At 61.9% G+C, this 22,358-nt stretch overlaps 1 protein-coding gene across 1 annotated transcript in view; it reads left to right on the plus strand.

Moving 5' to 3' along the window:
- Positions 1-113: 113 nt before the first annotated feature.
- Positions 114-22,358, plus strand: part of IPPK (inositol-pentakisphosphate 2-kinase) — a 37,436-nt gene continuing 15,191 nt past the window's right edge. Inside the window, exons 1-10 of the mRNA XM_044658368.1 lie at positions 114-194; positions 2,834-2,881; positions 2,991-3,086; positions 11,555-11,621; positions 12,032-12,153; positions 14,621-14,710; positions 16,773-16,831; positions 18,408-18,480; positions 21,442-21,721; positions 21,791-22,075. Of these exons, the coding sequence (XP_044514303.1) occupies positions 114-194; positions 2,834-2,881; positions 2,991-3,086; positions 11,555-11,621; positions 12,032-12,153; positions 14,621-14,710; positions 16,773-16,831; positions 18,408-18,480; positions 21,442-21,721; positions 21,791-22,075 (1,201 nt within the window). The remainder of the gene's footprint in view (positions 195-2,833; positions 2,882-2,990; positions 3,087-11,554; positions 11,622-12,031; positions 12,154-14,620; positions 14,711-16,772; positions 16,832-18,407; positions 18,481-21,441; positions 21,722-21,790; positions 22,076-22,358) is intronic.

The following is a 22,358-nucleotide window of genomic DNA, read 5'->3' on the forward strand; positions in this document are numbered from 1 at the left end:
CATTCCCCGAAGCCGGCGGTGACGGAGCCCGGACCCGGGGCCGGGCGCGGGCCGAGGGCGGGCGTCCGGGGCCGGGGCCGAGTCCAGCCTGGGGCGGGGGCCGGGGCCAGGGCATGGACGCGGCCAAGATGGACGAGAATGAATGGACGTACCACGGGGAGGGCAACAAGAGCCTGGTCGTGGCGCACGCGCAGGTGAGCCCCGACCCCTGACCCTTGACCCCTGACCCGGCGCCCCCTGGGCTGCCACCGGGCTGCGGTCCTACCGCGGGAAGATCTTTCCCTTTGGCCAACTTCGGCTCAGCAGGAAGGGCTGGGGGCGGGGAGGGCTGCTGAGGGCCGCTGCCGCGAGGCGGTCCAGGGGGTGGACACGGCCTTGGGCCAGCCCCGGCCGGTGACCAGGCCCTGGATGAGGTGGGGGGGGGGGTCTAACTCATGCCAGGGGAGGGAGCGTCCCTGGGGCCTCGGCCTTCCCCGGGCACTGACACCCGTGTCCAGGCATACATGGCGGTTCTTCTCCGGACGGGAGGCTTAGCCATCCCCTCCGTCAGCCCGTGACAGATGGAGAAACTGAGGCACACCAGGGGAAGGGACTGGCCTAGGGTCACCAGCTAGGGCATGTCTGAGGTCGGATTTGCACCCAGGACCTTTCTCCTCCTGCCCCCGTTCTATCCGGGAGCCAGCAGGCTGTTGTTTCCTAGACGGGCCTGGAGAAGCAGCTGATGATCCCTGCCTGGGGGCCAGCTCAGGGCTTGTCACTCATCCCAAAGGAAAGGCCCCGTTGTCAGGGAGATGACCTTGACCCCGGCCCCACCTCCAGCCCAGCATGATGTGTGCCCACGTGTGTGGGAATGGGGCACTTCCTGGTGAAGGAAGGGCTGCCAGCCGGATCAGCAGCCAGAGGGAGTGAGGCGAGGCGGGGCTGGAGCTGGCCGGGGCAGGCTCTGAGTCAGGTGTGAGGATTCTGGAAGCAGGGCCAGCAGGCGGGGAGCCTTCCCAGCTAGGCCGGCCGGCCTGGGCCCACCTCCGGGCCCCCATCCTGGCTTTGGGGAGGGGGCTGCCAGCCGGCCCAGACACCCTAGCGGTGACTCCGTGGGAGGAGGGAGCATCCGGCTTCTTAGGATTTGCCTGCACCCTCTGGCTAGGCCTTGGGCCCCTCCAGTGGGCTGCAGGGGCCGCTTTCCCCCAGCGGGACGCCAGCTGCTGCTTCTTTTCCGACACAGCCGGGCCAGGGCTGGGGCCAGGGCCGGGTTTTCAGCCTGATCCTGCCCGCCTGGGCCCTCGGGGCCACCATGCCATTCCCCGGGTGTCCCAACCATTCTGAGAAATCGGCTTCTCGGCCGCCTTCCTGCTGCCTCAGTTGGTAGAAGTCTGCCCTCCCCTCCAGGCACACAGGTCATGTGACCTGCCCAGGGTCACCCAGGCCGGTCACTGGTGCTTCTTGGGGCCCGCGGCTCCCACCCCATCTCGAGAGCACAGTCTGCTCAGCTCTGGCCTCCCGCCCGCCTCCTGGTTCTTGGCCTGATGGGGAGGGCGGCTCCAGACGCCAGGAGGGGACGGCCGGGCCTCCCTCCCCCCTCCCGGCCTTCCCAGCTTGGCGTCCCCCCTTCTTTCAGGAAGCCCTGCCTTTGTGGGGAGCCTCTCGGGGGGCCCCCGGCCTGCCCCGGGCTTCTTCCTGCTGGTCACGCACGGCACCTGTTTGTATGCGTGAGCAGGGCCGGCTCCCTTCCTTGGCACTGAGCTTGGCATTGAGGAGCCGCTTCCGAAGGGTCTGGCGACTGTCCGGTTGGCCATTCGGGCCCAGCAGGCCGTCCTCGCACCTCCTTCTGCCCTCCTGCTCGCGGTTGTCGGAAGGCTGTGCCAGCGGGATGCGGGGCACGTTTCTCACCACCTCGGGAGCATCCCCGTCCCTGGCCTCCTGCGCGGGCTCCCTCCCAGCAGACAGAGCGTCTGGACCCACAGTGAGCAGCAGAGGCTCCTGGGAGAAGCCGCCCAGGGGCTGTGGCCGAGGGACCGGCCGTGAAGCCCGGCTTTCCAGGCCGCCGGCCCGCCGCCCAACCGGCCCTCCCCTTGGCCTCCGCGGCGTGCTTCTGCGCCAGAGCGGAGGCGGGATTTGGGGGTTTTCCCGGAGTCCCAGGCCAGAGCCAGGAGGGCCTCTGGGCTGACTCTGAGGCCGAGAGGCCGGGATGCGGCGCCTGCCTTCCCGCACGGTCAGGAGAGGAAACACAAACCTACACGCATCCACACAGAAGAAGGACGGAGAGGCTCCGGGGGGGAGGGGCGCCTGAGCGGAGCAGAGGAGGGTGAGCACGCCAAGAGGAACCTGGAGCACGACCTGGGCAAAGGCGCAGAGGTGGGAGACAGCCAGATGGCCAGCTGGGCTTGTGCACGGAGGACACGGAAGGGAAGTGGAGAAGAGCCCTTTGCTGTTCTCCTCCTTCCGGGCTTTTCCTTCCCTTCTGCCCTCTCATCAGTTCTAAGACAGGAGCGCCAGGGGCTGGCAATGGGAGCAAAGCCAGATTGGAACCCAGGCCCTCGGCTCCCCGGGCCTGGCTTTGTCTGCTGGACTGCCCAGCCACCTGCTCGGCTCCTCCAGAGGGCGCGACCCAGGCAGCGTGTGCTGCGTAGCTGCCACCGTTCTGGGCCCGCCTCTCTGCAGGCATCCCCGGGAGGACCGAGGCCAGCCGCCTGCCCATTCTGGGGCCTGGACGGCCGGAGGGACGCGGCTCAGGGCCAGAGAGCGCCCTCCGGGGCTCCCTCGCTCTCAGGCCGTTCTTCGGCGCCCCCCCTCCCTGCGTGCGCCCCCCAGGCTGATTGTGCTTCTCTTTCCGCAGCGGTGCGTGGTGCTGCGCTTCCTGAAGTTCCCGCCGAACCGGAGCAAGGTAAGTGCCGCCGTGCGAGCGCACCCACGGGTGGGCCTTGGGGGGGGCGGGGAGTGACACGAGGGGCCCCTGTGACGCCACCCCCCCCTCCCCCCCCGGTCTTTTGCAGACGTCTGAGGAGGTCTTTCGCCATCTGCAGAACATAGTGGACTTCAGCAAGAACGTCATGACGGAGTTCTTTGGGGAGAATTACGTGCATTATGGGGTGAGTGACGGGTTCCTGGGCCCCCGGACAGAGGGGGGCGGGCAGGAGCGCCCCGGGGACGGCAGCACGGCCACGGGCAGAGGCTGCTGGAGATCTCGGGGGATGGCACGCGTGGCCTCCGGGCTTTGAGCTGGTCCGAGCGGCCGGGGCGGACCTCAGGAGAGTCCAGTCGGAGACCGTTTGGGAGGCGCCTGGTGGACTTGGGCCGAAACCTAAGTGGCCCCGAGCCGGCCGGCCCCTGAGGCGCAGGAGAGCAGGGAGGGCTGGGCGATGGGGGGCGAGTGACCTGCCCAGGGTCACCCCGCGGGGAAGGGCCTGGGCCTGACCAGAACCCGGGACCTCCGTCTCAGAGCCGGCTCTCTGGGCACTGAGCCGCCCCGCCGTCCCCCGCGTCTTACCCGGAGCCGCGACGGGCCGCTTTCCTGGCGGTTTTCTCTCCTCCCTGACGTAGCGCTTCGCCACTCCCCATCTCTGAAAAGCCTCCTTTTGCACCCTCATGGCGACCACCCATACCCTCGCGGGGTGCCATCGTTCGCCCGGGACCTTCCCCGGCCCTCGGAGCCCCTTCGATTGGGGTCGGGAAGCCGGCAGCCGGGAAGGGGAAGAGCTTCGGCAAAGCCCGGCTGGGCACCTGTGGGGGCCGGACTCCGTCCTCCATGCCGGGGCACGATGGCGCCGACGAGGGCACGTCCGCCGTGAGCAGGAGGCCCGAAGGCTCGGCTGCGTGCAGGTGACCCCTGCAGCCTCCTTCCTCCTGGCTGTGTGCCCGTGCCTGTGCCCGCCTGCGGCCTCCTCCCCCAGCGGCCTGGCTTCCCGCTAACCTTTGCTGCTTTCCTCGTCCGTCCTGATGGCGCTGGAAGGGGACCCCCCCGCCCTGCCCACCCCCATTGGGGGTAAAACGATGCCCGTTTTCTCCAGCTTTGGGGCCAATGGCCATCCGGAGAGAACTCGGGGGCCTGGGGACGAGGCGGTGGCGGGGCTTGGCCGGAGCTCTCCCTTCGCCAGCAAAGTGCCCCCGCGAGGATGCAGAGAGACGCGCCCTGAGCCGAAGCCGGGCGCCAGGGAACGAGCGGGCCCTCCCGGGCCGTGGCCGCCCTACGTGCCGGGGGAACGGGCTGTGAGCGAGGCCGGGGGGGGACGAAGACACGAGGGCGTCCAGGGAAGGGGCTTTGGGGACAGAAGTCAGAAGCTTCTCGGAGCCTGGAGTGCCCTGAGGAGGAGGAGGGAGCCCCGGAATGCGAGGGGGGCGCCATGGCACGCCAACAGCTGTGCAAGCAGAGATGGACGCGGGTCAGCGTTAAGGTGGGCGGGGGTGGGGCAGGGGGACGACAGAGGGCTCGAGCCAGCCTCTCAGGAAGCCCGGAAAGGACTTCGGATGCCATGCAGGGCCGTAGGAGACCGTTTCCTGCGGGGGGAGCCATTGGGCGAGACGCTTACGGGGTCCGCCCTGGACGAGGCTTCAGAGGGGCTTCGGGCAGCCAAATTTCTGTGGAAGATCGTCGTGGGACGCGTCGGCCCTCCGTTGGCTCCTCGGTCGTTTCAGCGGCTCGAGGCTGTCCTCTTCGCTCATCCTCTCTCCCACTAGGTGGTGGTGGTGGAAGGGGATGATCTCTTGTTGTTGAGGAAAAGAGCGACTCATGGTGGGCCGGAGGCCCGGCAAAGAGGGATCCTGAAAGCTCCCTGGCTGTGCCGGAGAGCCAGGGCAAGGCCGGGATGCCCGGCTCAAGAAGAGAGATGAGGCGTAGGCCGGCCCCTCACCCCGCCACCGTGATGTACCCCGACCTCGATCTCGCCCGACTTTCGTCACAGACAGGAAACTGGGCAGGAGCCACCGCTCGTGAGGGCCCTTCTCGTCCGCGGGGTCACGGACAGAAGCGGGTACGACGAGGCCCGGAGCGGGGCCGCCCAGGGGAGAAGGTTCCATCCCCCATCCCAGATGAAGCCGAGGGCGCCCAAGAAGCGCAGCCTCTGCGAGAGGGGCTGGGAAGGGGGCGCATCTGCTCCCACACGCGGCCCTCCGAGTTGTGCCCGGCAGACCCACAAGCCTGCGAACGCTTCGTCCCGGGGCTGACAGGAGTAAACCTGGGAAGTCGGGGTGGCCACTGGCCCCATTTTACAGAGGAGGAAACAGAGGCAGCCCGGGTCAGAGAGCTTCAGCCTCAGGCTCAGGCCGTGCTTCCTATATGAGAGCATTTAGAGCCCTGTTGTTTTTGTGCCTCGTGGTCCCTGGACAGGCCGGGGGCGGGATCGTCCTGGAGGAAACAAGGAGGAAATGCTGGCAGCCCACGGGAGAAGATCTTGTGAATGGGCTGGGGGGGGGGGTGGCGTGGAAAGGCACCAAACTCTGCCGACGGAGACTCTGGTGGGGAGGCCCTAGCATGACCCGCCCTCTGACAAGGGCTCCCCTTCCTTGCCCAAAGGACCCCGTTTTATTTTGTGTGTCCAGGGGCAGCTCACTGGCAACGGAAGACTCACCCCCTCCTAGCCACGTGACCCTGAGGAAGTGACATCACCCTGTCTGCCTCAGTTTCCTCCTCTGTCACATGAGCCAACCACTGCAGTATCTCTGCCAAGAACACCCCAAATGGGGTCACAGGAGTCGGCCCGGCTGAAAATGACTGAACAAGCAGAGCATCCCCGCACGTCCCCTCGTTAACAGGAGGGCCTCTGAGGGGCCGCAGCGCCCCCTCCACTCCTCCGTCCCCAGTGCTGGTTGGCCGGTCGAAGTAAGGACGGCTCGGGACGCCTTTGGCCACGCAGCACCTGGACAGCTGCCGGAGTGGCCGCCAGAAGAGGGAGGGGGCCGTCGGCCCTGGCCACGGCCTGGCACGAGCGGGGAGGAGCCACCTTTTTAGTCCTATCGTGGGAACCACTGGACAGACGGCCCCGTTCGCCCCCGAGGATGGTGAGCCGGTGCCGGGGAGGAGCTCCTGGAGACCAGCCAGCGGCCTCACTGCGAAGAGCTGCCTGGAGCCCCTCGTCACCGGCCCGGGAGGAGCTGCAGGACGGACCGACCCACTGACCGTCCGAGGGGAGGGGGAAGCCGGAGCCGCTTTAGGTTCCTGGGAAAGTTCTAGCTGGGAAGGGAGGAGCCGCTCGGGCCTGGCACCGTGGCTTTGGGCCAGAGGAGGCCGGTTTGCTGTCCTTTTTTCTCCGAGTTGTTAGACCGGTAGGACGTGGGCTCAGCCGGCTTTCAGCCTATCGTGCCGATAAGATAAGGAGAGCCGCCGGCCGCCTGGCAGTCTGGGCGAGCGCCTGGGGGACCCGCTGAGTCAGGAGGTCCGTGTGGAGGCAGCCCGGCCAAGGGGCGCCCCAGGGCTCTGCGCCTGGGCCCGCCCACCTGCGGTAGGACAGCAAGACCAAGTCTGCCGTGCCCCGGCCTGAACGCCACCCTGTCCGCCCGGCCTCCCCGTCCGTCCTGGGCCTCAGTCACCTCCATTGTCAGAAATGGATTTAAAGACAGGTAGCGGCCATAGCCTCAGAGCTGGGCCTGGGGTCGGGAAGGCCTGACCCACAAGGCTCCCGTGTGACTTGGCAAGCCTCCTAACCGCTGCTTGCCTCAGTTTCCCTTTCCATAAAATGGGGATAATAGTACCCCCCAAATTAGAGTTGTTGTGAGGATTAAATGGCATATTTATAAGGTATTTTGAAGGTCTCAAAGTACTTGTTAAATACTATTATTGTCATCTTCCTCTCTTTCTCCCTCTCTTCCTCCTTTCCTTTCTCCTTCCCTCCCTCTCTGTCTTAGAATCAGTACTGTGTATTGGTTCTGAGGCAGAAGAATGGTAAAGGCTAGGCCAAGGGGGTTAAATGACTTGGCCAGGGTCACTCGGCTAGATTGGACGCCAGGCCCTCCTGTTTCTAGGCCTGACTCAGTATCCACTGAACCACCGAGCTGGCCCTTTGGCTTCGTTTGTACGGTATGTTTTACTTCGCCGAGCTCTCGAGTGGCCGGAGACACCGTTAGGGAGCCCCCGCCCGGCACTAGGACTTGCCGCAGTGCCCCCCGGCCAGACGGCACGAAGGACCCCCCTTCGAAGCTCTCTTGGCATGTGAGCGCCCCCTGCTGCGGTCCCGAGGTGAGAGGCCGCCAGGACGGCTCGGGGCACCCTGGAGGAGCCAGGCTGGCCTCGTTCCGGCCGCCACGGCCATCCCTGCCTCGCTGGGCCCCGAGTGCTTCTCACCTTGGTCCCTGGGCGAGGCCCCGAGGATCCCCTCCTCTGGGCAGGGAGACGCGGCGGCATGTCTGAATCGGCACAGAACGGGTCGTGTGTTCTGGGTTTTGCACATTTGATGCCTTTTTAAGTGTTTTCACTCTTCACTTGCTCGTGGCATTCTACAGCGGCGTGCCCGTGTGCCCAGGAGGGCCCCCTCCAGCGGGAGGCTCTGCCCCCCGGAGCCCAGCAGCCTCCCCGGTACACCGCCCAGCAGGCGGCCTAAGCCAGGTGGAGGGGCCCGACGAGCCCGTGGCGAGTCAGTGAGGCGGCCCGTGAAGACGTCCCCCGGCGGAAGGGGGCACGAAGGCGGCCGGAGCAGGCCGTGGAGCGCTCGAGTGAGGCCGGCCGTCGACGAAGCCGGGGCCATCCGTCCGGCGCGGCGTGGGCCCTCAGCAGGCGGCCGGACTTTGGGACTGGGGGGGAGAGAGGGAGGCCGAGGCCGTGGGGCACAGACTGCAGCAGCCCGCCGGGGACCCCAGAGAGTTCCTCGCTGGCCACGTGAGCGGACCGTTGGGAAGCCCCGAGTTCCCCCTTGCGGGCAGGGCCTGGGGACGGACGCTCAGCCGGGCGTTTCGGGGGACGGTGGCTTCCCGTGGGTCAGCGGCGTGATCACCGAGGCCTTCCGGGCTTCGTCCAGAGTGGCAGAGTTACACACGAGGGCCCGTCCGGCCAACTGAGAAATGTGCTCCGGAGCCTCCGGTCTTCTCCGAGGGATCGTGGGCTGGGAAGGGCAGGAGGAAGGCTTCCCGGGGAGCCCCGAGGACGCACCGTCCTTCCTGGCACCACGGCTTGGGACAGGTGTTGGCCCCGAGCGGGTTACCGCCGTGGCGAGAGACGGGAGCCGGGGAGCTCGGTGCTGGCCGCAGCCGGCCACTTGGTGCCGGGCTTTGACGACGACCAGCGTCCCAAACGTTAGGAGGGGAAGGGCTCCCGGCCACATCCAAGGGGCAGCGACGGCCTGCCACGGCTCCCCCCACGTCCCGGGAAGACGCTGGGCCTCGGGGGGACGCGGTGCCTTCCTCCCCCGCACGGCGCTGCCCACGCTCCCGGGCGGCTTGGCCGGGCTTTTCTCCTTAAAAACGGGGCCTGTGAGGCGGCTCTCCGAGGGCTAACGGGAGGTCGAGGCACCCAGCTTTCACTTAAAAGGAGACTCGGCCCCCCACTTCCACCCGGTGCCAAGATCTGAGGACTCGCAGCGGCGCCTCGGGAAGGAGGGACTCTGGCCGGGGAACGGCCGAGCCGGGGCTGTCCCGAGGGCTCCCAGGCCGCCCCCCGCGGGATCGGGCTCAGCTCACAGGCCCCTCGTCCAGAGCGTCTGGCGGCCACAGGGGGCTCGAGCTTCCCGTCCTCCGTGGGCTGGCGGAGCGTGGACGTGGCTCAGGGCAGAGGGGGAGGCCCCAGCTCGGCCAAGGCCACCTGCAGAAGGCGGGCCTGAGGCCAGTTAGAGGGCCCAGATTCAGAGGAAGAGGCCGGAGTCACCGGATGGCAGAGCACACGGAAGGGTATGAGGTGTGAGGAGACGGAAAGGTTCGGAAGGGCTTCGAATGCCGAGCGGAAGAGCCGGTATTTGGCCTGGGAGGCGGCAGCTGCCGGAGTTGACTGAATGGGGAGCTCCGTGCTCAGACCTGCCCTGCCGGGAGGCGTCTAAATGGCCCAGAGCAGGCCGAGTGCGGCGTGGTGAGGGCCGGCACCCCGGAGGCGGCGGCGTCAGGAGACGAGGCTGGGGAGGGGTGGCTCCCCCGTGGACGCAGGGGCTCAGGAGGCCCGTTCTGCCGGGCCTCGCTCACTGGCTCGTCCTCCTTCATCCCGAGGAGCGGAAGGCGCTCCCCGGTGACAGACGGACCGAGTCGGGGGGCCGCGGAGGACCCGGGCGCCTTCCGGGTCTGACCACGCTCCGATTGCCGCAGGAACAGGTGGCTCTCGTCCGCCCATTGCGCGGGGGGTGTCCGAGGGCTGCGAGGCCCCCGAAGGAGCCGCCTCTTCTCAAGCACCCCGTGCAGCCCTGAGCTCTGAGGATGGGGCCGTTCAGGGCTCCGCCGTTCCACAAGCGCTTCTCGATCGCTCCCAGGGCAGAAGGGCTGGAGTCGTGGGCACGGCCGGGTTTGGGCCAGGGTCCTCCCGTGGCAGGGGAAGAGAGGACGGAGAGCCTCCTGGCTGGGCACGGAGGGGCCCGCAGACAGGGCACAGCCTGGTCGGCTGCGGCCCGCGTGGGAAGGGAGCCCAGGGGCCGGGGATCGCCAGTGGGCCTTGGGAGGCGGGGAGGAACGAGTTTCTGGGGCGGCCACTGCGAGAGTGGCGAGGCTGGGCCTTCTCCAGATGTGGCGGAGCCTCCGGACTGGGCCTCACTGGCCTCGGGACGTTCTTGGGGTCGCGTCTCCCCAAGTGTGTCGGCGGCAGGCGAGGGCCCCCGGGAGCCTTCTTTCCGGGCCAGGAGAGCCCGCCACGTGCCCAGGTCTCTACACAGCCGGCCTCCCTCTCCCGGATTTCAGACACGTTTGTATACCTGACGGTGTTACACGTGTGTGTTTATATGTGTGTCCCCCCCACACACACACACACACGTGGAGCCTCACAGGTGCATGTCGCTGCCTTGTTCTGAGGCTTCGCCCCGAGCTGTGCCGTCCACCCTTCGTCACAGAGTGTTGGGAAGGAAGGGCTCCCGGAGGCCTGCCTGGAGCTGGTGTGGAGGCCGAGCCCGGGCGGGGGCTGGCCCGAGAGCCCCGCCACCCACCACGTTTGGGGCCAGGAGACCCCCCGGGTGGGGAGAGCCTTCCCTGACGCTGCAGCTTTGGGGGCGAGCCCGAGGGGTTGCCTTGGGAGGGGCCAAAGCCAGTGCCTGCCCGGGAGGGTGGCTGGCCAGGTGGGCACGCCAGAGTCGCCGTTGCTGGTGGCAGATGAGCCAGGCCCCGACGAAGGGTTGGGGGGAGGAGGAGGAAGTGAGAGGAGCCTCAGCCCGGACACACAGGGACAGCGCAGGCCCCCGAGGGCTAGAGGGCGCCTGCGAGGGTCTCTCCCGGCAGGGCTGCCCCGAGCGAGCCTGGCCTCGAGAGATCTTTGGATCAGACACCCGCAGGGTGCCCGGCTGGCACTCTGAGCCTTCACACTTCAGGGCGATTGCAGCCTGGCACCGAGCATCCGGAATGGAACGATCTGCTTCTGGGCTGTGTGGGCCCCGCTGCGTCCCCCGGGAGCCCAGGGCGCCCGTGGGCTGGAGAGGGGCCGACGGCCAGGCCGAGGGGGCGGGGGGGCCTCCGGCTCTGTCCGGGCCCTCCACCCCAGCCTGGCCTCACTCTCTCCCTTTGGAGGCTGCCCGTGCAGGCACACATTAGACTGCACTGTTTAGCCAGCCTGGATGTGTTTATGAAGCCCCCCTGCGTGCCTGGCACTGTGCTAAGAGGCAGAGTTTCCAGCCTAAAGGGAGAGCCCACATCAAACAGCTCTCGTGGGGGAGGGAAGAGTGGGGAGAGGGCCGAGGGGGGAAAAGGGCTCCGGTTGTGTGGGATCCTGGAGGGGCCGCCGGCCGCCGGGAGAGACAAGACACAGAGACAAAGCGTGAGAGATGCTCAGAGACAGACAGCCCGCTCAGACCTGCGGTGGGCCTCCTCCTGGGCCCGTGGGGAGTCTCCCAAGAGAACAGACTGCCCCTGGGGAGGGACACTTCTTTCTCGGGGTCTCTGCGCCCCCAGCTCCACGGCGGGCATCATCCGCCAGAGGCCGTGAGAGCCGGTGAGGCCCCCGCTGGGCGCCAGGCAGCCCCAGAGGCTTCCGCTGCACGGAAGGGGAGACGCCAGTCCCGGGAGTGGCTTTTCTCGGAGAAGCGCCGCCGTCCCGTCCGTGTGGCAGCCTTCCCACGCCGGGGCTTGAGGAGGGCCTTCCGCGGGCACTCAGAGGCCGCTCTTGGATCCCGAGTCCGGGCGGTTCTGCGCCTTTTTACCTCGCGGAGGAGCGTCGACCCTTGTTGGGGTCCGTCGTTTCGGACGTGAAGCCTTGGCGCCCGAGCGCGCCTCTAAAGCGCGTTCTCTGCCCGCGCGCTGTGGCTCTGTGGGAACCGCTCGCTTAGTGGGGAAATGGAAAGTGAAGGGAAGCCAGGAGGGGGTGCTCTGGGACCCCCAAGACAGGAGGGGGCATGGAAGGCTGATGGACAGAAAGTGTGCTTGAGCCTGCATGCTGGTTCCTGGAGTTTGGGAGGAGTCTGTCTATAGCCACAGGGATCTGGATGCGAATGATGGCGTGTCTCTGCTTTGCTTTTAGGAGGTCGTTCAGCTCCCCCTGGATTTTGTGAAGCAGCTCTGTTTAAAGATTCAGGCGGAAAGACCAGGTAAGGCAGGAAGGCTTCCACGCCCAGCAGGCAGAGGGCTTGGCACCTCCCCAGGGGCCTTCTGGGTCCAGGCTGGCAGATCTTGGATGTGCTCTTTTGTGGAAGACTTTTGCTTCTGCCTGCATCCCCCGTGGGGTGAATTTCTTGGCGTGTGGCCAAACAAGCCAGAGCTCCGGGTCTGAGGTGGCCTGGGGGGCTCATACCTGTATTGGTACTGCCCTGAGTGATGCCAGCTTGGAGGAATGAGACCGTGGCCACCCCACTGTGCCCTCTGTCCTGGCTGCAGTGCTCAGACAGGCCCATGGGGCTCAGCCTTAGGGTCTGATGGCAGGCCTGGGGTGGGAGGACTCGCCTCAGAGCTCCCAGTCACTTGGCCTGGCCCACGTTGGCCCTTTCCTTCCATCTTGTAGAATCTCGCTGTGACAAAGACTTGGACACGCTCAGTGGTTATGCAATGTGCCTTCCGAACCTCACCAGACTACACACCAGCCATTTTGCAGAACACCGACCCATTCTGTGTGTAGAGATTAAGGTGAGCTCACCAGGAAGGGGCCAGAACCTAGGCCTGCAGGCAGGATCCGGAGCACACGGGCCGTCTGCCAGTCTGGCTGGGTGTGCCAGGGGCCCTCGAGCCACCACCCTCACCCCTTGGCCGACCTGGCTCCCATATGACCTCTGGGCCCCTTTCTGTCCCAGTGGAGGAGGAGGGCCCAGAGGGCAGAAGCCATAGATGGGCTTGGGAGCTTCCTGACAATTTGCCTAACCCTGGGTCCAGCCACGGAGCCATGGCCTTGCCTGGGGGTTTTCTCCCAGGCGCTTCCCCCCTCCACCCCCCCATTGGCTGCCTTCTCCCTGGGGAGTTTGGGTCTGAATAGCCCAGCCTGGTGCCCCCTTCTCTGCCTGGGAGCTCTGGGAGCATTGGCTTGGCCCACACACCCCAGGGCAGTTTGTTCTTTAACAGAAAGGCTCATTGTTCTCTCTTCTCACCCTCATTTGCCAGCCTACTTCCTCTTCCTGAGAGCCATCCCCTAGTTTGGTTACATGATTCATGCTCTTTCCCTTCCCTCTTCTCTCCCCACTCCCAGAGTAGACGAGCAATTCCATTGGGTTATACACGTGTTATCACTTGATACCTATTTCCATATTATTCATTTTTGTAATAGAGTCATCTTTTAAAACCAAAACCCCCAATCCTGTACCCATAAAACAAGTGATGAATCATGTGTTTCCTTCTGTATTTCTGCTCCCACAGTTCTTTCTCCTGAGTCCCTTGGAATTGTCCTGGGTCATTGCATTGTTGTTAGTAGCAAAGTCAGTTACATTCGCTCGTGCTACAATGTATCCGTCTCTGTACAATGTTCTCCTGGTGCTGCTCCTTCCACTCTGCATCACTTCCTGGAGGTTGTTCCAGTTCCCATGGAATTCATCATCCCTTTGAGCACAATAGTATTCCATCCCCATCAGACACCACAATTTGTTCAGCCATTCCCCAATTGAAGGGCATCCCCTCATTTTCCAATTTTTTTCCACCACAAAGAGCGCAGCTCTGAATATTTTTGTACAAGTCTTTTTCCTCTTTATTATTATCTCTTTGGAGTACAAATCCATCAGTGGTATGGCTGGGTCAAAGGGCAGGCAGTCATTTAAAGCCCTTTGGACATAGTTCCAAATGGCCCACCAGAATGGTTGGATCCATTCACAACTCCACCAGCAATGCACCAGTGTCCCAATTTTGCCACATCCCATCCAACATATATCATTTTCCTTTACTGTCATATTGTCCATTCTACTGGTGTAAGGTGGTAGCTCAGAGTTGTTTTAGAACACTTTTCCATGTGATTACTGATAGTTTTGGTTTCTGTATCTGAAAGCTGCCTATTCATTTCCCTTGACCACTTTTCAGTTGAGAACGAATGGCTTCATTTCTTGTAAATTTGACTTAGTTCCTTATAAATTTGAGAAATTAGACCTTTGTCAAAGATTTTTGTTATAAAATTTCCCCTCAGTTTGTTGCCTTCCTTTTAATTTTGGTTGCATTGGTTTTGTTTATACAAAAATGTTTTAAGTTTAATATATTCAAACTTATTCATTTTATGTCTTGTAATGTTCTCTCTGTCTTGCATGGCCTTAAATGACTTCCTTTCCCATAGATCTGACAGGGACACTGTTCTGTGTTCACCTAATTTCTAATTTCCCTCTTTATATGTCATTTATCTGTAATAGCCAAAAGAGTGCTTGCCATTTTGTAATAGTTAAAATTAAACTAAAAGACTATTTTAGCGATTTAGTTTTAAAATGGAGATATAGTAAAAAGAGGGAAGTCTAGGAAGGAGGTAGAGAGTTGCCTGGCCTAACACTCTGGGGTCTGTCTTCAATAAAAGTCACCCACGTCAGAGTCTGGATCTGATTTTGAGGCTCGGTCCTTTCCCACTTCCTGCTGGATCTCCATTTATAAGCTGTTTTCTTCACCCACTCGCTCACCCACGTCACCTCCCAGGAACCTATCCCAGCTGCCTGGCACCGCCAGGGGGCAGGGCCTGTGGGATCAGCTTCCTGCCTCTGAGGGTGCATTTGTGCTGGCAGTCCGTGGTGAGGGGCCATCCAAGGGCGCTGATTGATTTAAGTGGAGAACAAGGGCAAGTCCAGATCCCTGACTGATGAAATGCGCTTCTCCCCCACCCATTTGGTGGGCTGCTCTCTCCCACGCGCTTTTCCACTTTCCCAGCAGTTTTTGTCCAGCAGTGGATTTCTATTGGACACGGGCTGCCTGAGGCCGCTTACCCCGGTCTAGTCCACTGAGCCTCCCTTCTGTCTCTGGCCAGTTCCGGACCGTGTGGATGGCCGCTGCTTTACAGTCCCAGCCCTGGCGTTCTGGTGGTGGCCCTTAGCCTCTCCGGCCCTCCTCTGGGGCCGAGCTCTTGGTCCGTTTGGGGGTGCCCTGCCTGGGTGAGTCGCTGGGGCTTCCCCACGGCTTTCTGACCACGTGTTTGTGTTTGCAGCCAAAATGTGGATTCCTTCCCTTCTCCAGACACGTGGCCCAGGAGATGAAGCGCAGAGTGTGTCGGTACTGTATGCATCAGCACCTGAAGGTACGGCCGGACGGAGGGCTGGCGGCCTCAGCCTGGGGACGTTCTCGTCTTGGGCCGACCCTCACCTTGGCCGGGTGCGGGGGGAGGGGGGTCCTGGGGGGGTCACACAGGCTTCAGGAGTGGCTTGAGCCGTCTGCTTGGCTTTGAGGGGGCCGGCCGGGCCTTTGGTCCCTTTCTGGACTTCTTCTCCTCCCCAACCTCCACTGTCCGGCGACTCTGGCCTGGGCCCCGGCTGCTGCCCCTCTCCTGGATGGCCGTGCCCCTGGCGCCTTCCCTTCTCTCCAGGGAGACGGTCCCGTCTGCCCTCGGTCACTCCTGACCGTTAGCCCATCGGCTGTACCGCTCAGATGAATTCCTTGAACTCCAGGCCCCTGCGAGGAGGGGGTTTGGGGGACTCCCAATTTCCAGGAACCCAAAACCCTGTAGAAAAGCGAGGCCCCAGGGTTATGTGGCTTTAAGTGTCTGAAGCAAGATTCGAACCCAGATCCCCGCTCTGTGGCCAGTGCTCTCCTCGCTAGCCTACACTTCTTATCAGGAAAGTCAGAGCAGAGCCGGTGGACAAGGCTGAGCTGGAGGCCGACCCCCCATTCCCTTGGAGCAGCTCCAAGGCGAGGGAGTGCCCCGGGGCCGGCCCGGCCTGGCCGAGTGTCTGCTGGCCCTGGTGGGGCGCCTCACTGCCCTCGAGGCGTCCAGCCCAGCCCCCGGCCCTTGCTCCGTGCTTCCACCAGGGCCCCCCGGACATTCCTGTGAGAAAGAGGGAAACAGGAATAATGGACGAAAGGCAGCGTGGGGGCCAGAAGAGGCTCCTGCCTGAAGACTCCTCTGGAGGGGCCCCGGCAGGGCCAGAAGGAGGAGAGCCTTGCGATGGCGGGGGACCCCAGGGGCCCCCGTGGGAACGAGCCTGGGCTTGGGGGGCTGCGGGGCCACCCTTGGCCTCCCACGTCCGGCTCCTCGGCCCAGGGATGCCCCCGACCACCGAGAGAGCTGTGGGAAGGAGCCACATCGCTGAGACGGATAGGCCGCAGGGCTGGGAGAGCGCTCGCCCACGGGGTGACCGCCGAGACGCCGGAGCGCCCCGTTGGCCCTCGTGCGCCTCAGCTTGCCTGGATTCTTCCTCAAGTCGCCGGAGGCCTTCCTGCTTTGTTTCTGCCGTGCTTTGGGGAGGAGGGAGGCCCCCACGCAGTCAGAGCCCCGCCGGGCAGCTCGGAGAGCCAGGCCTGAGGACGGGGGCGCCCTGGGCAAGTCCCTGAACCCCCGTCGCCCGGCCCTTCCCGTCTGTCTTGGAAGCAGGACACAGTATTGACTGTAAGGTGGAGGGCCTGGAAACGAAAGGAGAAGCTCCCGAAGGGGGCCGAAGGGCCGGCGGAGCACCAGGATGGGGTGAGCGCGGCTCCCCGAGGGATGGGAACGGAAGGAGAGGCGGCCCCTTCGAGGAGAGGCCGCGGGACCCCCGCCCCGGCCCCTACGAGGAGAAGCCACCGGCCCGGCCTGAGGCCCTAGAGAGGACGAGCAGGGGCCGTCGAGGGCCTGGCCGGAGGAGATGCCGGCCTAAGAAGGGCCTGGTCACAGCTGCCCTCCCAGGAGGGGCCTCGGGGAACAAGAGCCGTCTCTGGGCCAGAGGAGCAGGGCCTGGGGGGCCTGGGAGAGAGCTTGGGGCAGGGAGCGGCGCCTCCTGAGGGCCCAGAGCAGACGTCCAGGCCGGGGGGAGCCCGGCACGGGGGCGCAGCATGGCTCTCCTGGGACCCCCATTTTACAGAAGGGAAACGGAGGCACCCAGGTAGTGAGTGCCTGAGGCTGGATTTGAACTCGGTGCCACGTGGAAGTGGGGGTCATGGCCAAACTAGGGTGATCGAGGAAGGGCCAGGCACCATCCTTAACCCGTTTCCTTAAGAAAAGCCCTCGGCCTTGTCCCTGGATGTCCTCCCCGACCTCTCCCCCTCCCTTCCCTTCTGTCTTCTCCAGGCAGTCTGGGATGAGGGACTTGGCCAGGGTCACATGGCTGAGGCCCGTCTGGGCCCGTCTCTGGGCTCGGAGCCCTCCTTCACGTGCTTTTCTCCCCCAGGTGGCGACTGGCAAGTGGAAGCAGATCAGCAGATACTGTCCCTTAGACCTCTTCTCAGGGTGAGCCAGCCCAGTGCCGCCGGGGGGCCGGGAGGCCGGGGGGGGGGGAGGCCGGGAAGCCGGCAGGAGCCGCCCCGGGGCTCGGCGGGGACTGAGGCCCTGATGTCCCGCCCTCTGTCCGCCGTGCCCGTGTCCTTTCTGCCCCTCCCCACTGACCCACAGAGGACGTGGGCGCTCCCGAGGGCGAAGCGTCGGAGATCGGGCGTCCGGCGCAGAGTGGAGCCGGGCTGGACTGCAGGGAGGCTGGAGGAGGGATGGACGCCGGATGGGCTGGGTTCGAGTTCCAGACAGCCATTAGGAATCCCCAGATCCTGGAGCTGGTGCTTGAACCAGTGTGTGGAACCACCCAGGAGGGACTCTGGGTGGGAGGACCGAATGAGCCTCGAGGAGCAGCCATGGGGGGTCGGGGAACCTGGGAGCACCGAGGGGTGACTTGGGGGGGCAGGTGGAGGCCAGAGCCAGAAGGTCCCCCAGATCGCCACAGGGACCCCCAAACCAACGAGGGGGCCAGAGTGGCCTGGAGAGACAAGGGCGGTGTGGCAGCGTGAGGTCGGGGCTGGGGCGTAAGTCAGGAGGGCACTTAGAAGGCCATCCAGCATTGTTGGGGCCTGGAGGCCCTCGGGAGCCCTGGGAGCCCTAGCAGGTGCTGGAGGAAGGCCTGTGCTCCAGGAGGGAGGGCCTGCTGCGGAGGGGTGCTAGAGCCCCCCAGGGCCTGGCCCAGTCAGGGAGGACTCCGGGGATGGGAGCCCAAGGCAGAGGGGGCTAGAGGGGGTCCAGGCTTGTGTCTCCCCCTCCCCCATTGGCCATCATCGCTCAGCCTTTCTAGGCTAACATTCTTTGTCCAGCCCGAGGGGCACAGCTGTGTCTTTGCCATTTGTCCATGAGTGCCCGGCCGTATCCTTTCCTGAATCTGTTCCGTGGCTTCCAGCAAAGCCATCAGGCCCCTGGGGTCATCTTGGGTGCTTGTCACTGGCCTGAGAGGCCCTTCCAGAGGCTCCTTTATCCCTTTTTCTGCCTCAGACCTAGCGGTGTACACACATCCCCCTTTAAATGGGAGTCTGGTCCCACCAGAAGGTCCTTCCTGGGCTGCCTCTCAGAGCTCCCAGCTCCCCCGGAGGGCTTCTGCCTGCCTCCTTTGGCCTCTGGAGAGGCTCCCAGAGGCCGGAAGTGTGCCCCCAAGGGTCCGGCATCACAGGGAGCAGATGGGGTCTGGGGCCCTCTCAGACAACTAGAGAAAGAACAGAAGGAGGGTTGGACTGGGCACACACAGCTGCAGGCCTGAGATGGCCCCAGGTTCCCCCCTTGGCCAGTCTCGTGCCTCAGCCTCCATCAAGAACAAGCGCCGGCCTTTGGAAGTCCGATTGGCCATCACTTTCCCATCCGCCCCTGCTCACGGTGGCCTGCGTGCTTCCCTCTGGGTCGGCGCCCCCAGTCCGTCCCTTTAGTCATTCCCCACAGCGGCCTGCCCCAGAGCACGGGGCCAAAAGGCAGGGCAGAGGCGCGAGAGCAGGTGACCATTGAATGGTTTTCTGATGGACTAAAATTGCTTTGAAAACTTCTGCTTTACCCCTTCCAGAAATAAACAGAGAATGCACTTTGCCTTGAAAAGTTTGTTACAGGAAGCACAGAACAACCTCAAGATATTTAAGGTACGGTGGTCGTGGGGGCTCACTCTCATGAGACTGTCCTTCCGTCTGCCCGTCCCTCCCTGCCTCCCCCCATTTGGTTATGAATTCTCTCTTCCTGTTTGGAGCTGGTCTTCTTTGATGGGGAGGTGTTGGCCTGGATCCGATTTCTGCCATTTTGCTTGTCCAGAAAGGTTGTCCAGGAGTCCTCGCCCTCCTACCTGGGATCTTTTGACTTGGTCAGCTGCCACACGCATGCATTTGTTTGCTCCTGTATGTTGGGCTTCTGATTTCTCCAGGACCAGCTCACTCAGATCAGGAGGGCTTGCTGGTAGAGTCTGGAACATGCCACGGGGGCTCCTTTCCCAGTTTTTAAGAATTTCCCTTGAAATTCTTGACCGTATGTACCTCCTGGTGAATTTTGTTACAATTTTTCAGTTCTTTAAAACAGTCTTTTGGCAGTTTGATTGTTGTGGCATTGAATAAGTAAGCTGATTTTGAGGGTCTCTCATCATTTTTATTCTACTGGCATGGCCTACCCATGAGTAATGGAAACTTCCTGTGATTAAAGTGTCTGTTATCTATTTCTGTAGTGTCTTTGGTAGCAGGACTCAGTTGAATTCCTGGGGATGTCTTGGTGTTTCAAGGATGGGATCCCATCTGTGGACATTTCGAATGGATTTTTTCTTTCCATCTTTTTTATGTCTTACTCCTGAAGTGATTGTTTTGGTTCATTTTTCAGTTCTGGGCTTCTCCCAGGTCATTTGCAACTATGTTTATTAAGGAAACTGGCCTATAATTATCTTTCTCTATTTTTGCTCTTCTTGATTTAGGTATCAGAACCATATTTGTGTCATTAAAAAAAAAATTGGGGAAGACTTCTTTGCTTATTTTCCCAGATAGTTCATTCATATTGGGATTAATCGTTCTTTAAATGGTTGGTAGAATTTGCTCTGGGGGATTTCCTTAGGGAATTCATTGATGGTTTGTTCAGTTTCTTTTTCTGAGATGGAACTATTGAAGTATTCTATTCTCTTGTTAGTCTGGATGATTTATATTTTTGTAAATATTCATCATTTAATTGGGCACAATAACATTTTAATGATTGCTTTAATTTATTCTTCATTGGTGGTCAATTCAGCCTTTTCCTTTTGATATTGGTGATTTAATATTATTCTTTTTTTTTAAATCAAATTAACTAGTGTTCTCTTTTGTTTTTTCATAAAATCAATTCTTAGCCTTGCTTATTACTATTAGTTCAGTGGTTTTCTTTCAATTTTACTAATTTCTCTTTTGAATTGTAGGATTTCCAATTTAGTCTTTGAGGATTTTTAATTTGTTCTTTTTCTATAGTTTTTTAGTCGCATGCCCAATTCATTGATTTGCTTTTTCTCTATTTTATTGATGTAAGCATTCCTCCAAGTACTACTTTAGCTGTACCCCATAAGTTTTGATACGTTGTCTCCTCATTGTCATTCTCTTCAATGAAATGATGTATTGTTCTATAATTTATTCTTTGACCCATCCCTTTCTTTAGAATTAGATTATTTTGTTTCTGATTAATTTTTAATTAGATGTTCTATGGGCCCTTATGGATTCTAATTTTTATTGCATTATGATCTGAAAAGGATGCATTTTATATTTCTGCATTTGGTTGTGAAGTTTTTATGCCCTAGTATATGGCGAATTTTGGGTAGGTACCAGGTGCTGCCGAGAAGATCTATCCCTTTCTATTCTCATTTGGTTTTCTCCAGAGACTTATTAAATCGGACTTTCCTAAAATCTTGTTCACCTCCTTACCTTTTTTCCTTGATTATTTTTTGGTTAGATGTATCTGGTTCTGAGAGAGGGGAAGGTCGAGGTCCCCACTAGTAGAATTTTACTGTCTATTTCAGATCATTTGCAAAAAGAGCCTTTTCTTTGCCTCTCTTTATTTCTGTTTCCCTTTCTTGCCTAATTGCTGTAATGAGCACTTGATCAGTCATGGGCTAATGAGTTTTGAGGAGGGGACGCAGACCGCGTTTGCAAGGTTCTCATCGGTAGGAAGCTCTTCCTTATCCCAGACTCTGCAGGGACAGCTTGCACCCCCTGGCCGGGATGGCCAGCTCTCCTTGAAGATCTATGGCTTTGGAAGACCTGTGGGGGACCCATGCCCCCAGAGAAAGGGGGCATGAGCTCAGGGCACTCCTGCCCTCTCTCCTTTTCCTCCCCCCTCTCTCTCTCAGCTTTGCCCAGGGAGCCTGAATTCCAGGGGATTTCTGGGAAACAGCCCATGGCCATTTAAAACTGGCAAGCTATTCTTTCCTTTCTCTGAATAAACCCCCCTCCCCCATAGTAAAAGAAGGAAACCCCCAAATCCTTAGGACAAATCTGTGGAGGTGGGCTGCGTGATTCTTTCCAGATCTTCTGGAAGAGCAACAATAATATCTTCCGCTTGCCTTGTGCCAGGCACTCTGCCAGCATGCTTTACGAGGATGCTCTCATTTGAGCCCATTTTGCAGATGAGGAAATGGAGGCTGGCAGAGTTCGTGAAGTGACTTGGCCAGGGTCACCCTACGTGCCTGCTTGTTGCTCAGTCTCTTGGCGTTCGCCTATGGCTCACGTGGCCCCTTGGGTTCTAGTTCTTTGTGGCTGCAAAAAGAGCCGTCCCAGCTAGTCTGTGTCCACAGCCCCTTGTCCTCGGAGCCCCCACGCCTTGGGGGTGCCCCTTGTCACGGGTCCCACGCAGCTCCCCCAACCATGCACCGGCGCCCCTGCTTCCTCACAGGCCATCCTTCCCGCCTGCTCCTGGCCTCGGATTGCATCCTCTGAACCAGGCTGTTCTGACACTTTGACCCTTGGTCAGCCGGGAAAGTGACCCAAAGGAAAAGCGCCCCCGCCCTGGGTCCCTCCCCTCCTCCCTCACTTTCCTCATCTGTAAGATGGGCCTCAGTGGCCGGGGCGGCCGGGCGGGCGAGGCTCAGGCGCGTCTCGTGTCCCCCGCAGAACGGGGAGCTCATCTACGGCTGCCGAGACCAGCGGGACGCGGCGGCCGACTGGAACGAGCTGGCTCGCCACCTCAAGCCCTTCTTCTACCCGTCCAACGGGCTGGTGGGCGGGCCGCACTGCACGCGCGCCGTCATCAAGGAGCTCATCCACGTGATCACGCAGACCCTGCTCAGCCCCACGGACAAGGGCCGGCCGGCCGACGGCCGCGGAGGCCCGAGCGCGCAGGCCCGGAGCTGCTGCGAGGCCAGCCCCTTCGGCCGGGAGCCGCCGCGGCACGGTGAGCGCCGGGGCCGGGCGGGGGGGCGGCTCGCCCACGGGGTGCCCAGCTCACGTGCTGCCCTCGCAGGGAAGAGCCTGGCCGAGGGCTCGGGGCTGCCCCGGGGCTGCCTGCTCTACAAGACGCTGCAGGCCCAGATGCTGGACCTCCTGGACATCGAGGGCCTCTACCCGCTGTACCGCCGTGTCGAGCGCCACCTGCAGGAGTTCCCCGAGCAGAGGTGGGTGCGCCGGCCCGGCAGGGCTCCCCCTCGGGACCCGCCATCCCTGCTTTGGCCACACGAGGGCGCCGCTGCCCCAGCTGTGGCCGAGCCCCTGTGGTTGATCCTGAAGGCCCAGCTCCGAAGGGAGCCGGGTGAGACTTGAACTCGGGGCTCCTGCCCTCGGCCCGCCACCAGCCTGGGGCTCTCCCTGTCCCTGCCCGGCCAGGCCTTGGTCCCTGACTGGCCCACGCCGGACCCCAACCCTTCCCTGCGGGCTTTGCTTTGGCCGCTGCTGTGGGGTGGCAGGTCAGAACTGGAGGGACCTTCCTAGCTTGATGGAGGGGAAACTGAGGCAGAGAAGGTGCAGGGACGTCCCCCGGGGCTTCCCCGCTAAGTGACCCGGGCAGATCTGAGCCTGGGGCTTCCCAGTTCCTG

This window comes from Gracilinanus agilis, chromosome 1, assembly GCF_016433145.1.
Source record: "Gracilinanus agilis isolate LMUSP501 chromosome 1, AgileGrace, whole genome shotgun sequence".
Classification (NCBI taxonomy): Eukaryota; Metazoa; Chordata; class Mammalia; order Didelphimorphia; family Didelphidae; genus Gracilinanus; species Gracilinanus agilis.